The sequence below is a fragment of the Rhinatrema bivittatum genome, chromosome 3, assembly GCF_901001135.1.
Source record: "Rhinatrema bivittatum chromosome 3, aRhiBiv1.1, whole genome shotgun sequence".
In the NCBI taxonomy this organism is placed as follows: domain Eukaryota; kingdom Metazoa; phylum Chordata; class Amphibia; order Gymnophiona; family Rhinatrematidae; genus Rhinatrema; species Rhinatrema bivittatum.
In genome coordinates this window covers 175,137,786-175,154,693 of record NC_042617.1, presented here as the reverse complement: position 1 = coordinate 175,154,693, position 16,908 = coordinate 175,137,786, and the positions used below count along the sequence as shown (strand labels likewise).

General features: G+C 41.0%; 1 protein-coding gene across 1 annotated transcript in view; it reads left to right on the top strand.

Moving 5' to 3' along the window:
* KIF26B (kinesin family member 26B) overlaps positions 1–16,908 on the top strand; it is a 905,724-nt gene that overhangs the window by 457,040 nt on the left and 431,776 nt on the right. Inside the window, 1 exon segment of the mRNA XM_029593952.1 lies at positions 13,701–13,884. Within this exon segment, the coding sequence (XP_029449812.1) occupies positions 13,701–13,884 (184 nt within the window).

Below are 16,908 nucleotides of genomic sequence, written 5' to 3'. Positions count from 1 at the left end.
CTGGCTTCGGTGTTTTGCTTTGGAAATGGAAAGACTGACATGTAAAGTGGTCTTCTGATGATAAGCCCTCTGTGGTGGACAGCAAAACTCAGGAAGCTTCATTTAGGAGTTGACAGCCATGAGTAGGTTGGTGTCATTTACTGACATCAACTCTGACAAGCATTATCTTTCCTCACATGATACTATGCGGTATTTGAATGCAAATAGTTATTTTTAACCACTGAGCTGATCGGATTTGAACCGAAGACACTGAGGTATGGCCGTAGTGTTCACAGCGTATTTCCAACAGTGTCCTTTAATCCTTTCTACTGTGCAGTCAACTATCTCAAGGGAAATGGCAGTGCAGTTAGATCACATTGGGGCCAATGTAATGAGCCATGCTTAGCCATCCGTGTGTTTTACTTTGATTTTTGTGTGGGTTTTTCAGTGCTAATTCTTACTCCTGTATGTAATATACTGTAGGTATTCGTGCTGAAACAAACTCATGCTAAAATTGGAGTAAAACACACAGATGGCTTAGCGTGGGTGCATACAAACAGCATGTATATTTTGGGCCCGATGCAATATCATGCGCAGTACGTAAAATGAGCACTCGTATTGGTTGTTTGCTACGAGCACTCAATACAATTGCTGTGGGCCTTCTTGTTTCCGGTGGGTCTTGGTTAAATGACCACATTTTTCCATTCAAGCAGCAAAAGACTTTTTAGTCATGAGCGGTGTGGAACTCAGACCCCATGGATCATGCAGCATAGCACGAACCTCTGTAAAGCCTTACGGCTGTCAGGAATCGATTTTCTGTCTTTTCCACTGGCGCTAGAGTCTGCAGTCGTAGGCTCTACATATTAATCGGGCCTTGCAGTGGTAAACCGCTCTGAGCAAAAGCCATGTGGAATAACTTAACGCCAGCTGGCGTTGGGCGCCAGGGGATTTTTTGCATCTGGGGTAAAAGCTAATAGCGCTCGTCACATGTAAATTACATATAGATGAGGCTATTAGCTATTACTCCCAATAGCTAAAAGTGTTTTGGACACACTAATCCCCTTATTTCAACGGGTGTTACTCTAGTGTATATTAAGAAAATATGTTGATTGTTCACAAAACCCTACTGTTCCCAACTACTATGTTAACTCCATTTGATTGTAAGATAATTGCATTTGTTGGATGATAATTGCAGATTTGCAAACCGTTATGATGGCTCTACCGAATAACGGTATATAAAACCCTACAAATAAATAAATAAATAAATAGTGTGTCGAAAACTCGCGTCCAACTAAGGGTAAACCTGTGCCCTAGGCTTGGCACACTTTATTGCATCGGCCCCTTTGTGGGTCAGCCGAAGAATAAGAATGGCAGAAGCTTTACAGTGAGAAAGAGAGGGGAAATAGGCTGAGAGAAGACAGTTTATTGCCAAAGAAGAAAGGAGGTTCAAGGGCAGCAGGCTGTCCTGGCTCAAGCTGTTTGCAGACGTGCATGCAGGCAATGGATATTCCACCTGAGAATAACACTGCTGGGGTTGCTGGAGCTTAGACATATAGACTGAGTTCCAGGGCAATTCTTGCTCTTTATGAAGAAATGAAGGATGATATAGATTCTCGAACAGTGTGTGGATGTGCCGTTCCAGGCCTGGTCAAGCTTCTTGGTACCTTGCATTTTCTCGCCATGGGCTTATTCCAGAACACAGTGGCTGCAGTAGCTAATATAGACCATTTCAGCGTGGTGCTGAGGGCCATGATGAAATGGTTCAGGCAGTACATCAAGTATCCACAGCAGCTTACGGAGTTGAATTGAGGGGCATGTTGTAATGGATACATTGTAATAAGTGAATATCCTAGGGTGACAGATGAATTATTGCTGGGAAATATGTATGAATTTTGAAAGTGTATTTTTATGATATTGTGTGTATTATTAGTGATAAGCAGCTTTGGTATTTTTATGATTGAGTTGTTAGTATGAATGGGTGTGTATGGGGGTATGAGTGAGTTAATTTGTTTTTTTTAAATAATGAATTGAAGGTGTGTTTATAGATATTATGGTACATGATCATGATAAGTTAATTGAATACTATGTATAACTATTTCTAAATTCATATTTGTATTGATGGATTTCAAGAATTAAAATTTTATAATAATGAAAAAAGATTATATATAATATTAATGGGTATGTGCTTTGTCCCACTCTACAAAGAGTTTTTATAGGATTGCTTGATCAACTCAGGCTCTCTAACTTCCAAGCAATTTCCTCACTACTGCCTCACAGGAGCTCAAATGAGAGACATACAACATACAACTGGACAACATGAAAGAGACAGAAAGAGAGCCTCTGAGTCTTTTGAAGTAGACAGCCATCCACTTCCACATCCACAAACAGCCTCTTCCATCGCCCACACATTTCCATCAATGTGCACACACTCACAGATATTCCCCCGCACACATAAAACCACTCAATCCCACACTCACCCCACCTATATCCCCTCCTCTCGCCCTCCCCCCCTCCCCCCCAGCCACACTGCACTCTGACACCTACATACCCTTTCTACAAATCTATGTTGGAAAGCATTTCTGAAGCCATGCCTCTGCATGGTTTCCCATAGAAAGCAATGGGGATTTTTTGGGGCATCTCAGCCCTCTGAAGATACTCATCTGATCTTTCCGGTTTTCAGACTTATCCAAAATATTCACATTTGCTTCCTAAATGTGAAAATATGGTGAATTTTCATTCCTTTATTGGAGCTTTTTTGTATCTACAGACAGATAGACAGCAATCTCTTTTACCTAACATTTTCTATGTTTAAAAGTGTAAAAATGAAAGAAACATAGTGGAAAATTAAATACCTTCTCATTTAAGGGAAAATTCCATTCTGTGGGAAGTTTGTCAGTCAGGTTTTACAATGCGCACATTCTGTAGTGTCTTAAAAGTAGCCAAATCTAACCACGTTCTCCTGGATTTCTGGATGTGACATCTGTAACCTGTGGCACAGAAATGCTGCAAAAGGTACCACTAGATGTTTGACTTGAATGCACACACAGAGCCACCTGGATCTCCAAGAAAACTGGCTTTGAAAATAAGGACAAAATCCTTTTTTTTTTCACAGATTTTATATGAGTTTCTTGTTAACATATGGATAAAATCAGTAAATGGTGAATTCATACATTTATTTTATTTATAAAATTTATAGCCCACTGATTCATAAACCTCAGCAGGTTATAATAAACATACACAATAGACATATATTATACAACAATTACAGTTAAAACAAAAATCAAAATAAAACCAACATAAGAAACAAAGCAAAAAAACTAAAACATAAAATCCTTTTCATGTAACTTAAAATGGCACATCCCCGCTTATTGCAGGAGCTAAGGAGGAAATGCTAATAGAAACAGATGGGTTTTTAAAGTTTCCTGAAATGTAATAGATCCTTCTCCTTTTTAAGAAAGTCAGGGAACTCATTCCTCATTGCTTGCCCCCAACCTTCCCCCCCCCAAAAAAAAAAAGAATTGTCAATAAAATTTGGCAGTCACAAATCAGAATGTATACATGTTACAGCCATTCAGTCTACAATTCCTTATAGCACCAGGTAAATTCTTCTTAAGATTTTAGTCTTTGGTATAACCTTGTAATGCAATCATGTTTTCATCCAGTTTTGTAGATGCAAGTTGCTAAGCAACCATGCCAGTAATTGGTTAATGTCTATGTTTGATCAGATTTAAGTTACTTACTAACATGTGACTCTTTTCCTCTTATATTATACTAATGATAACCGCCTGATTTTATTTAAGTCTAGTAGAGTGCTTTAAGTTGATTTATTCATTTAGCAATGGACTTGTATGTATAGCACATGCCCTGCTTCCCAAGCCATATTTAATCATGGATCATTAAAAAGATACTTAGATGTGGTCATGTTCTGTGTATTGCTGCTTGTGTTAGGAATGTATTAAAGGAACAGTTTCATGACTTGCAAGGTGTAAATGTAAAACTCTTTACCCTTTGTTTTTGGGTATCTCATGTATTTTTTAAATATTTTTCTGAAGCCTCATTTGACTAAAAAAAAATTGACATTTTAAAGAAGACTGAAATAGGACATGGAGAGTGGCCATCTTAGGGCTAGATTCATCAAACTATTGCATGTAATAGGAAGAGGGGTGTGTTTTATGGTAATAGCTTATTTATCGCAAAGTGTGCTAACTTAGCGCTTCACACAGGTATTACCATGGAGTGTGATAACTTTTCACACTTTGCGGTAAGTGCCACAATTGTTTTAATTCCTACCTACAACCACTGGGGTGGGGGGGGGGGAGAGAGAGAGAGAACACCTAGCTATAAAGCCCTCATAGTAGTTAGGTATTTATACCTCTATAGGAGGCCCACCTAGTTACTTGAGGTGAGGTTTAGGTATTACTGTAGGGGTTAGGGGCCACTTTGACATTCAGCGTGAGACATACGAACAGAACAGTGCATTCTTACGACGATTTGATGTCCTTCGGAGTGAGGAAACGCAACCAAAGATGAGATTTGTACAATGTTCTCTCAACCTAGCTTGATTGCACTGTTCTGTTCGTACGTCTCACTAAAGTGGCCCCTAACCCCAACACTAATACCTAAACCTCACCTTCAGTAACTAGGTGGGCCTCCTATAGAGGTATAAATACCTAACTACTATGAGGGCCTTAGAGCTAGGTGCTTTCTCTCTCTCCCCCCCACCCCCCCCCCCCGCACCCCAGTGGTTGCACTTGGCCAGAAATCCTGCCCCAAACTCCACCCCATGTAAAAATAACCCCCTTAGTTTTGAATGGCCCCAAACTCCCAGAATATGTTGCAGATCAGGATGTCTTACTATTCAGTGCAGATGGTGACATACTTGAGTATCAGGTACAGGGAGATTGAATGTACTAATTGTTTTGGTGCAGTAGTTGATATTGTAATGGCTGAAATGATGGAAAATAATTAACTGAAGCTGACTTCTGGGGAAAGAACTAGTCTGTAAAGTTGAGACGTACAGTAATTTATTGAAATCATTCTATCAGTGTTGCCAACCGAACTCCATGTTATAATGAGATTATTACACTCAAGAAATGGCTTTTTACTTGCATTCCAGTTTAATCTGGTACTTCTTGTCCTAAGCCATCTATTGGAAGCAGAGGCATTGCTAGGTACTAAAAGGATTCAGGGAGAGGACTCATAGGTCCTCCCAGTTCCCCCAAGATTTTGGTAATTAAAACTCAAAAAGGTGGCAACTAGCAAAAAGTCCTATTCTCCTTGGACAAGAAGGATAGTAGTCCTCACACATTGGTGACATCATCTGATGGAGCCTGGCATGGAAAACGTATGTCAAAGTTTCTAGAAACTGACTGGCACACTGAGCATGCCCAGCATGCCACTATCTGCATGTCCACGCAGGGTCCCTCTTCAGTTTCGTTTTTTCCGCAGAGCTTTCATCTCGCAGTTGTGGAGTTCTGCTCTGTTCATTGTTTTTCATTGTGTTTTCATTGTATTTTTCCCGGTCAATTATCGACTTCCTGCACCGGGGTCTTTCTTCCTCCCGGTCGGTGCCTTGGTAGGACGGCGTGTTAAGTTTTTCTCCTTCCTTGTGGTCGATTCCCTGTAGTGTCGCTCATTGGTGGCCACCAGTCATCAACCGCTCTCTGGCTCTTTTTTATGGCATCGTCCAGTTTTTGCCGATGACCCCCAGTGCCCGCGGACCATGTCTATTACAGATCCACATGAGGTCTGTATCCTTTGCCTGGGGGTGTCATACGATGTCTGAGGGTGTCATTTTTGCGATAAATGAACCCCATAGGCTGTCGTGTTCGTCTGAACAAGATGGAGAATCTTTTTGGGTCCAAAAAATCTGATCCATTGACTCTGGTGTTGGGTGTGTCGACGCTAAAGAGCCACGAGGAACCCATGGAGACGGATCCTTCACTGTCCACTCCCTCACCGGAGCCCTATCGGGAGAAAGGTGCCGGGGATAGGCTGTCGTCGGTGTTGTCCCACTCCAGGACGTCAGGATCATTTCCATCTTCCTTGGCTCCGGGGAAATCGCGGAAGCATCGCCAGACGATCATGTGCATAGACCCGATTCTCATGCCTAATATGAATGGCCTGGCTGGCATGTGCCACTCCATTTATAGAGTGTTTGATATTCAATATCGAGCCAGCAACAGCTTTGAAGGCAAAATGCACCAGAGTCTGGTTCCCTTTGCTCTGCAGTCTTGTGTTCTATTGTATGTGTCCTCTGTGAGAGCGGGCCTCCTTTTGTAAGTATGCAGCATATACATACTGGGGAGTGGGGGTGGCACGAGAAGCGGAGGAGCCTCAAATCATTGCTATCAGGGTAGGAGATCTAGGAGTCTCTCTCTACAGCTGAACAATCACATGCACAGACCTGAATTGCGTACCAAATAGATTCAGGACAGTGTCAAATAGAAATGATGCCCTCACTCGGAAAACTAAACTAAACTAATAAACTAATTTCATAATTATATAGCGGAGGTTAGCAGCACTGCAAAACTTCTTAAGCACGATGGTCTCATAAAAATGAAACAGTTCCCACAGTGTCCTAGTGGACAGCAGAAACTTCACTTAAAATATGTGCTAAAATCCTTGCTAAATCGGTAATAATGTTGTGTGCTTAAAACATGCGTGCACAAGTATGCACATACATATGTGCACAGTTGCATGCATCTTATTATCATCAAGGCTGAGGTTAAATCAGTTAACCTATGGCACCTTGAAGCGATCTCTGCATGTTTCCAAAAAAATATCAAGTGTGTGAATATCGGGTTAAAAACCAGAATGGGTGGCCAGCTTGTACATGCCCCTGCAATTCATCAAGCCACAACTCCGCAGGGGCTGATTTTGCAGACAGTAAAATGCAATTTCCAGTAGAACGATCCAATTTTGATGTTCATGAGTAGGTACCACAGAAATCTATGAAGGCACATGATGGACAACATTACCATGAGGTTTGGGTGAGGTGGAAGTTAGGAAGTTATAAAACTGCAGGCATGTTGGTGGATGATTAAATGTGCTCAGAATATAGTCAGAGGTGTAACTTTTGCCTGTATATAAAAGATTTGGAGAAACATAGACATTGTTTGAATCGTTAGGCTGCTGAGGAGAAAATACCTGGATCCTGTTACACTCTCTAAAGGTTTTGTTACTGTTTAGGTTTTTTTTTTTAAGGGGACCTAACAGTGGAAAGGGGGATCTTCTAGCAATGGAGGGTTCATAGGGAGTTCAGGGGAAGTGCTGAGGGACAGGAGGATCCTTTCCCCTAACGGGATGGGTGAGTGGTATAAAAGTGCTTTCCATGAGGCACTGGGTGGAATCTTTGCAGGTATTCAAAATGTATGATGGGAACTAGAAGGGACCACAAGGGCTTCCAGTTTTGGATTTGTTGAAGAAGAGAAACTCTTCTGAAAGTGGCAAGGTTACCTAGGAACCGCTAACCACCAGAAGCAAGAGGGGGGATTTTTCCTTGGCCAGCTGTGTCAGTCTATTAGAATTATTTTAGGAACTTTAAAGGACTTCACACTTTTTTTGGGGGGGGGGGGGGGGGGGGGCTAAACAACTGAAAGCCTGGAAGAGGAAGTGTTGTGTTTTCAGTGAGTAGGAAGATTTAAGCCGAATAAGATTCTCAGTGGCCCTGCAGGGAGTATTCCTGCCGCCATTCCACAAACCCTGTGATATTTCCCCAGCGCTCTCCAGGGCTGAAATGTGTAGGCCCCTCCCTTGAGGGGGGGGGGTTACATTTATATAAGAGCTCCCCCCTCCCCCCATCCCTTCCTCCAGAAGAAGACAGAGCAGAGCACAAATTGGAGTGGGTCTCTGACTCAGATTTCATCTACTGACTTGGTATGGTTGTTCTTAAGGACTGTATACAGTTATATCTGAAAAATCTGCTGAAGACAAATGCACTATTTTGAGGTCACCCTTTGAGGTAGAGTTTAAAAGCCTGGCAGGCGCATCAGTTGGGGAACGTGTGCCCAAGTCGGGCTTACGTGCGCCGCCCGAATTTTAAAAGCTGCCCAGATGCATCGTGTATCGTACGCTGCACGCACATCTCATTCGATTTGAAAAAGGGGCGTGTTCAAGAGATGTGGGCATAAATATTTATGCGTCCAGGTCCTCTGCTGCTCTATTTTACTTCTGCTATGGAGGAGGTGTAACTGTAAAAAAAAAATAAAATAAAAATTAAAAGGCTATTTCAGAGGGGTTTAAAGGGTCTAGCGTACCTGGGAGGAATGCAGGCTGTTAAACCAGGGAGTTTTGGAGGACCAAGCTCTTAATTGGGCGAACTGGTGGACGGACCTGGTGAAACTGGTCATGATATGGATGCGCCTCGGTTTTAGAATACCCTGACCTGTGCAATAAAAACCCGATTTACGTGCCTGGGTGCATGCACACTTAAAATTGTGCGCGCATGTGCACGGAAGTTAGAAAATGGCCGCGTATCTGGGCGCGTGCCAGGATACAAGTGCCGGTTTGAAAGTTACCGTCTTTGTTTTGAATTAGACATTTAACTTTACCCTTACATTATTTGTTTTATTAAAGTTACAAAATTTCTATTTTATTTATAAATATTGTTGAAACACTTTATCGTATTACAGTATTTCTGTTGCATATTGCAGCAAAGAATGAGCGTCCTAGCAAACTATGGAAACTTATAAATTATCAGTGATTGTTATTGTAAAGAATAGCAAAGATCCATTAAAAAGATTTGTTTTCTGTTCTTTCATGTAACATGAATACATATTTGCCTTTTCAGTCCCTGGGGGGAAGGAGTCTCAGTCATCGCACAACCCCTAGTGGCCATATTCGGATGTTCACATAGTTTCCACTTTCCAGCCACTTTCTGAGCACTGTCATTCTGTGCTGGATAGGAAAGGGGTTATAAAATGGGGAAACACTCCTGCGTATTTGTGAATGATGGCTCATGGCACTGTAGCCCAGCAGAGTCCTGTTCTGACTGAGCTGGCAGCCTGACGGAGCAAGAAGAAATTGCAGAGCCAAGAAAAGAAAAAAAAATGTATGCCTTTTTTTAAACAAGCCTGCAATGCACTGAGTTGCTATTCGTTATCATTTCAAGAATCCTGACGTTCTGCTTCTTCCATTAGGATAGGATCGTCCTGTGGTCACATCATTGAAATAACGTTTTGCAGGAGTTCACCCCAAGTTTTCAGATAGCTATTCCCCTTTTTCTTAACACATATATATGTCTTTTCAGCAGGGCTAGTAATTCGAGTTCATTAAACCAGTGGTGTTCAAATCGATTCTGAGGACCCCCCTCCATCCTCAGTCAATTGGGCTTTGAATATGCCTAAGCTACATTTGCATGCACTGTCCCCAAATTATGCAAATACATTGCCTGCATTTTCATTAGAGATATCCTAAAAATTCGATTGACTTAAGGAGTTGGAGATGAGGACTGGTTTGAGCATCACTGCATTAACCCAGCGCTGCATGTGGGCAAATCTGTATTCTTCCTATTCACTTTTGTATATTTTTGAGCACCTTTGGAAATAATTTTTACTTTATAGTTGGCCAAGTTTAATGCTAACGACTCAAGCAAAAGCCCCGCTCCTGATGTTGTAGGAAGAGTAATGCGTGCACATATTTACTAATTCTTAAAAAACATCAAATTCCAAAAGCTAACACTTTGCATTTCCAAAATGTGGGAATTAAATCTCCTCCTTCACATTCACAGGGCCAACACATTTTGGATGTTCCAGAAAACATTCTAGAGAAACATACCAGAGCGTAACATATTAAATACAGCATTGGCACAGATCTCCAGTGAAGTAAATATTCTTCTAGGTTTCTTCTGTGGGTTGCTAAACATTGAGCTGATCTATATTAAGGTTACCGACAAGCTGAGAAACTTTTTCATTACAGACATGATACAACTATGAACTCCTATCTCTTACCCTTATCGCTAAGATTTGCAAAATTCCTACAGTTCATTTATTGTAACTTTTCAATTTTTGTTCTGCATTGGTTTTAATTTTTCATCTTCTTAGTATTTTATACTGACATATAAAAAATATTATTTTAAAATCTTGTGAAAAGAGAAAATCAAATCTATAGAAATTGTCCTCCTGAATTAATAACTTATCCTGGTGGCTTATTCCTCAGAAACAAAAGGTAAAACTATGACAGTTTTTCAACTATGATTCAACTCCAAAATGCTCTTTTTTTAAACTAAAATACACTTAAGTATTTTTTATAGTTTGTCTTGATAGATCGCAATTCTTACAAACGTAAATCAAAGCGATGCACAATAATAGAATAAAACATAAAAACAATCAAACTAAAATGTTTACAGACTTTCACAGTAAAATAACTGGCAAAATAGAATATAGTCCAGTCTTCATCTTATAATTATTTATTTATTTATTTTTAATTTTTATATACCGGAATTCCTGTATACAATACAAATCAGTCCGGTTTACATGGAACGAAAAGATAGCCCTGGTCTGGGAAGTCAGATCAGGGTTTTTTTTACAAAGAACATTGAACAATAACATATAATACATTCATAATACAAAGAACATTGAACAATAACAATAAATCCTTAAATATTTTCGTAATTTAATTAAAATTAGGCCAATGGCATGTTGAACTTAAATTAAATGTAAGGTAAATTGAAATTTAATTTTGCATAAAATTGCATATTATTAACTGCAACACAGAATATTCCCAAGTTCAATCAGGATGCGGCGCTTAGTTACATTCTGGAGATTGGAACGCTTGCCTGAAGAGCCAGGTTTTTAACTTTTTTTTGAACTCTGGTAGACTGGGTTCGAGGCGTAGGTCAGGGGGGAGAGCGTTCCAATGGTGTGGTCCTGCAGTTGAGAGTGCTCTTTTTCTTAGTAATGATGTTGCTGGAGGGGTGAATAATGTGTCTCTGTAAGCGCTTCTGATGGGTCTGGAGGATAGGTGTGGACGAAGTTGAGTTTGGAGTGATATAGGTGCGATGTTGTGTATTGATTTATGAATAATGGTGAGGGTTTTAAAAAGGATTCTCTGTTTGATGGGTAGCCAGTGGAGGTTGCTCAGAATGGGGGAAATATGTTCTCTTTTATTGGTGTTTGTTAGGATTCTGGCAGCGGCGTTTTGTACCATCTGTAGAGGCTTGATACTGTTAGCGGGGAGACCAAGTAGAATTGCGTTACAGTAGTCGAGTTTTGAAAAAATAATGGATTGAAGGACGAGGCGAAAGTCATTGAAGTGAAGGAGTGGTTTTAACTTTTTGAGGACTTGTAGTTTATAGAAGCAGTCCTTGGTGGTGGTGTTTATAAAATTTTTTAAGTTAAGTTGATTGTCAAGCCATGCTCCTAGATCCCTGACTTTTGAGGAGAGATAAATGTTTAATGAGGAGGGTTGCGAAAGGCTGGGTGAGTAGATACGTGGGTCTTGTGAGATAAGTATCATCTCTGTTTTGCTGGAGTTTAAAATCAAGTTTAGGTTGGAGAGGAGTTGTTTAATTGGTTGTAAACAATCCTCCCAGAAGGAGAAGGTTTTTTGAATAGATTCTGTGATGGGTATGAGGATCTGGATATCGTCTGCATAGAGGTAGTGCGTAAGCTTGAGATTTGATAGCAAATGGCAGAGGGGGAGGAGGTAAATGTTGAACAGGGTGGGTGAGAGAGATGAACCTTGTGGTACGCCTTGGTCTGATAGGATGGGTTCAGATTCCTTATTGTTTGAACCCATAATTAGCTATGCTTGTGGGTAAACAACAGCTTATAATCATCAGCCTTGACAAAATAATTTAAACAAATTCTAATACTTCTCTCTTAAGATATAAAAACTCCCTGAACCACTAAATCAATGCATATTTCGATCCAAAAGGATCTGTCTCAAATTTTTATTTGGGTAGTGCTTACATTCATAAAAGTATTAAAGAATGGAATGATTGCTTAGATACATTATAAAACCAATCATTTATTTATTTATTTATTTATTTATTTATTTATTTATTTATTTATTTAGACATTTTATATACTTCATTCCAAAAGATGATCACAACGGTTTACAAAAGCAACATTCAATTAGTGAATCTACTCTGGTGCGTGGTTTTCCATCAGTTTTAAGAATCCTATTAAAATCCAGCAATATTCTTAGATAGCACCCCTGTTAAAAACTGTTATGAATTCTCATCTTCAAATAATACTATTTAAAATTAAACTGAAATAATTTTTGGGAGATGTTTGTTCTTTTTTTTTTTGTCATATTTCTTCTGGTCTATGTCTTTGAGCTATCCGGTGAAATAACTTCTGAACTTTCAGATTGCAAAATTGAATGGAATAGCATGGTTGCTGTGTTAGACCACTTGGATGTGTAGAGTTAGAAGTTAACAATCAATTGTAGGTGATTGCTTTTTACTGGACTAACTTAAAACATTTTGGACTAGCTTTCAAGGGTAGGTCTGTTGCTCTTTCAGAGGGTGATCCTTATCCCCCACACATTTCCTTTCACCTGTGATTCTGAAAGATTGGGATGTGATCTAATACTTTAATGATTTCTGATGTGATTTATATGTGACCTTATCACTATACTATAAATTATGCTCTTATCAGCACCAATTTTAACAGCCCATTTTGAGTGTGAGTTATGTTTGAAACCATCCTTCTCTTCCTTGTTACCCTGGATTCTTTTCATTTTCATACATTCATTGATAAACATGGCAGTGGCTTTCTACTAAAATAACATAGTTTAGGACACAGATATAAAATGCACCACTTGGAAAGGCCTAATGAAGGAAAAACAGGATAAGGAAAAAAGGTGGATATTTTGAAGTATTCAAATTAGCATTGCCTTCTTTATTAAATGAGTGGAAATATAAACTATAAGCTGATACTTTTTATTGGACTAACTTAATACATGGAGCGGGTAGCCCATGTATTAAGCCCACTTAGACTAATGTCTGTGAGTTACATTTTACCCACAAATTTTGGCCTCAATTTTCAAAAGTGTATTTCTATGCATAAATTCGCTTTGAAAATTTTGTGGGTGTGCGTGGAACCCATGCAGACATACGAGCACAACTTGGGAGCAGGTATAAGCTTGTGTGTTTTATATTTATGCATTTAGGCGGTAATTTTCTAAAAGATTTATACACATAAATCTGGCTTTTGAAATTTCTCTGAATTTTCAAAAGGTTTTATTTGTAAATGGGCTGTTGAAAATTGCTATGATATATACTACTTTTACGCGTGTAACTCCATTGAAAATTCACTCTTTACTTTCCAAAACTGAAAGTATGTGCATAAATTATGTCTCTGTCCCAACCCCATCCTTCAGAACTGTTTATAGTGTGCATAATGTTATGTATAACATCGATTTTGTATATACCTTTACATTCATAGACCTGGGCAGTTTTTTTTAAAACATTTATACGCAGAAAAGTGGGGTTTATGCACATAAATCCTTTGGAAAATTAACCCTTTCTTGACTACCTGTCAGGAGTAAATTCAAGTGGACTAAAATGGCAACCACACTACTTTATTAAACAAAAAATTATTGTACGCATCTCAGAACGTACTGGTCTTGAACTTGTGGGAATGAACTTTCTGCTTACAAGGAGACCGATTATTATTAAGCAGAAAGATTTTCCCAATAACTTCACCATCCTCTAAGCCGCCAACCATTTTTTTTCCATTGGGGCTAAATATTCATTGGTTTTCTCTCTACAGGGCCGCTCAGAAGCTGAACCTGTCTTCGAAGAAGAAGAAACATAGGCCTTCTCCTTCATCGGTGTCTGAGCCACCTCTCTTCTCCACCAACTTCAGTGGCATCCTGCAAACGTCCCATCCGCCTGCGCCGCCCTGCCTGCTGCGGGCAGTCAACAAGGTGAAAGACACCCCGGGCCTTGGCAAGGTAAGCTCCTATAAAACAAAAGTATTCCCAGTCCCAAACTCACCTAAATGTCAGTAGACACAATGATAACACAAAGACGTTGTAATCCACTTGTTTTTGGGGGGGCCTAAGGTTTACATGGGTAGGCAAACTAGCCCCCTGCTCTACCCCTATTCTTATGTGGGTCTTCATGGCATTGGCTACAAAACCCTTTAATTTCTGGAAACACTCTGTATCTTCTCTCTTCTTACTTTCTCCTTTCCATGGCTGTCTTGGTTGTTTCTCACTGTCTTTCTGTGGTTATGGCAGCTGCTGTATGCAAGCTGCAGAAGAGCAATTCTTCCTGGCTTCCATCCAGGCCAGGCATGGACAATTAAGGTGCCGAGAGGAGGAGGAGGGATAATGGCCTTCCACAAATAAACAGAACGATTTTGATGGCCTCAAATCTTTACAGGACTAGCCCTTTCCCTGAAAGTTAGCCTCCTTAAAAGCACAGGGGATCATGGACTGGTAGTGAGTCCTACAGGCCCTCTAATTGTTGCACCTTTAAGGGATTACTCAGATGGGACATGATGACCCTACTGCTAGCAATGGGGGAGCCTGAAACAAATATGAGGGGAACAGGGCCCCATGGCCCATTCCCAGCTATGATCCTGCCCTACAATTTCCTTCCTTTTCATGGCTGAGACTTTCATCTGCCCCGGCAGAGTTTTCATCATTTCGAGCCCCGCCCCCCCGCACAAAGGGGTAGACTTTATAAATCTACGCGCGCGCGTACTTTTGTTCGTGCACCAGGCTCAAACTAAAGTACGACGGATTTTATAAGATATGTGCGTAGCCGTGCATATCTTATAAAATCCGGGGTCGGTGCGCACAAGGGGGTGCACGTTTGTGCAACTTGAGCGCGCCGAGCCCTGCGCGCGCTGCCCGTTCCCTCCACCACCACCCCACCGCACCTTCCCCTCCCTAACCCACCCCTCCCGGCCCTATCTAAACCTTCCCCCTCCCTTTGTTGGTCCGGAGGCCTCGACTACGCCCCCGACATGCCCCTGGAACGCCCCGAAATTCGCGCCGCCCACCCAACACGCCCGCCTCGCGAAGCCCCGGGACTTACGCGCATCCCGGGGCTTGCACTCGGTGCGCGCAGGGGCATTTTAGAAGGGTTACACGCGTACCTTATGCGCGTAACACTTTTAAAATCCAGCCCAAAGCTTCTTCATCCCTTGAACCCCTGTTTTCTGTCCTATTCCTCTCCATCCAGTCATTGTTACACACCCCTGCTTCTGGCAGCGGATCCTATATTCCCAAGGGCACTCTGCAGCTGTTTTCTTCTGGCCTCCTCTCTCAATCCCCGGCATCCAGGAGGCACAGGTGTTGCGTTCATAGATAACTGATGCACTTTTGTTCCTGCCCTCCCTCATTTGAGTGAAGGCACATGTGCCCAAATATGCAGCTCAGGCCATGTATTGGCCATCTGAAATACAGGCCCAGGCTATTACACTTCCTGGTGTTAATTTGCAGGGACTGGACCCTGCCCATTACTACCTGGCCGTTTGTCAGTAATGAAAATGGCCGCCGATAAACTCGGCGTCGGTTTTCATAAATCGGCGGTCTGCCAAGGTTTTTTTTTTTACTTAAGAAAAGAAAGCAGGCGTTAATATCTGAGAGCAAAATGTGCATCTGAGATGCACTCTTTTTTTTTTTTTTTACATATGGAGTGAATGAGTAATAGTCTCATTCACATGCATTCACTCAGCATCCAACGCGGGTTAAATAGGCGCTAATCCCCCTATTGCATTAGGGGGTGGATTAGCGTCTATTTAACCCGCGTCAGAGTGCGGGTTATACAGTGCCCTCGGCTGAGCGCACTGTATTGCATCGGCCCCTCTGTCCTTTTACCCGTAGTGTGAAGAGACGATCTTGGGGGCAGGGTTGGAAATTATGCACACGCCCGCAGACGTTAGCAAGTGAACAGGTGCATGGGGAGTTTTTCTGGGATAACTTTGCAAGGGGAAAGTACATGCAGAGTTTGCACAAATGCAGCCAGTGCTAAAATTACCCTCTACAGGTACAGCTTTTGCAAAGTGCTCTGTGCTACTGAAATCTGACTTTCTTCTTTTCTTTGGTGCCAGTGCAGGCTTCCATAATTGCAAGAGTAAGCGGCTCGATGCTTTACAAAAAATAAATGTTACTCGGTTTGTAAATTCACTCTTTTCACAGGTCTGTAATTATTATTAACGGCTGTGCTGCTGAATATCTGCATAACTCCGGATAAGTTATATCTAGTTAAGTTAAACCTGCTCATTGGCAGGTATAACTTAACCTGGATAACTTATCCATGTAAGATTAAATATCACTATTTAGCCAGATAAGTTGTCAGGCTAAGTAGCATCACCTTGATCCGCCCACTATCTAGCTGGCTTACTTATCTGGTTATTGAGCATTGAAAACACTGCTAAACTACCCCCCCCCCACGCCCCCCAAAAAACACCTTTCAACCTAAAATATGACTCCTTTCATGATGCTAGGAAAGGGTTCAGCGTGCCTTTCCAAGAGATATTTGGATAGTCAGAAGCTAATGTGTTATATGAAAAAGGCCAATTTAAGATAACTGGCAGAGAATGGAAATCTGAAGGCAGTTTCAGATGGGCAGAGCGTTTCATAGGAAATGTCAGCATTTTAAGAAAGCAAAAAAAAAAAAAAAAAATTAATTCCTTAAACCACACAGTGGAGAAATGTATGTGTTAACGATTTCTATCAACATGAGTCACCTCTCTGTTTAGTTGCTGCTTTTCTTAGCATTAAATGCGGGTTGCTTGCAGCGGGGATGACCTGCAACTGACATATCCTACTGAGAACACATGTGAGGTGGAGCCATATGAACTTCTCCTGCCTTCTGTTTGGTTCCTTGCCAGGGGCTCACAGCCGGTGTTGTGTATTTTTAGTGACTAAAAAAAAAAAAAAAAAATCAGCTGAGGTAAAAGTTAATGGCTGAAGGGTTGGAAGTCCTATTGGAAACATTCGTCAACCGCCCTGTCGGATTTT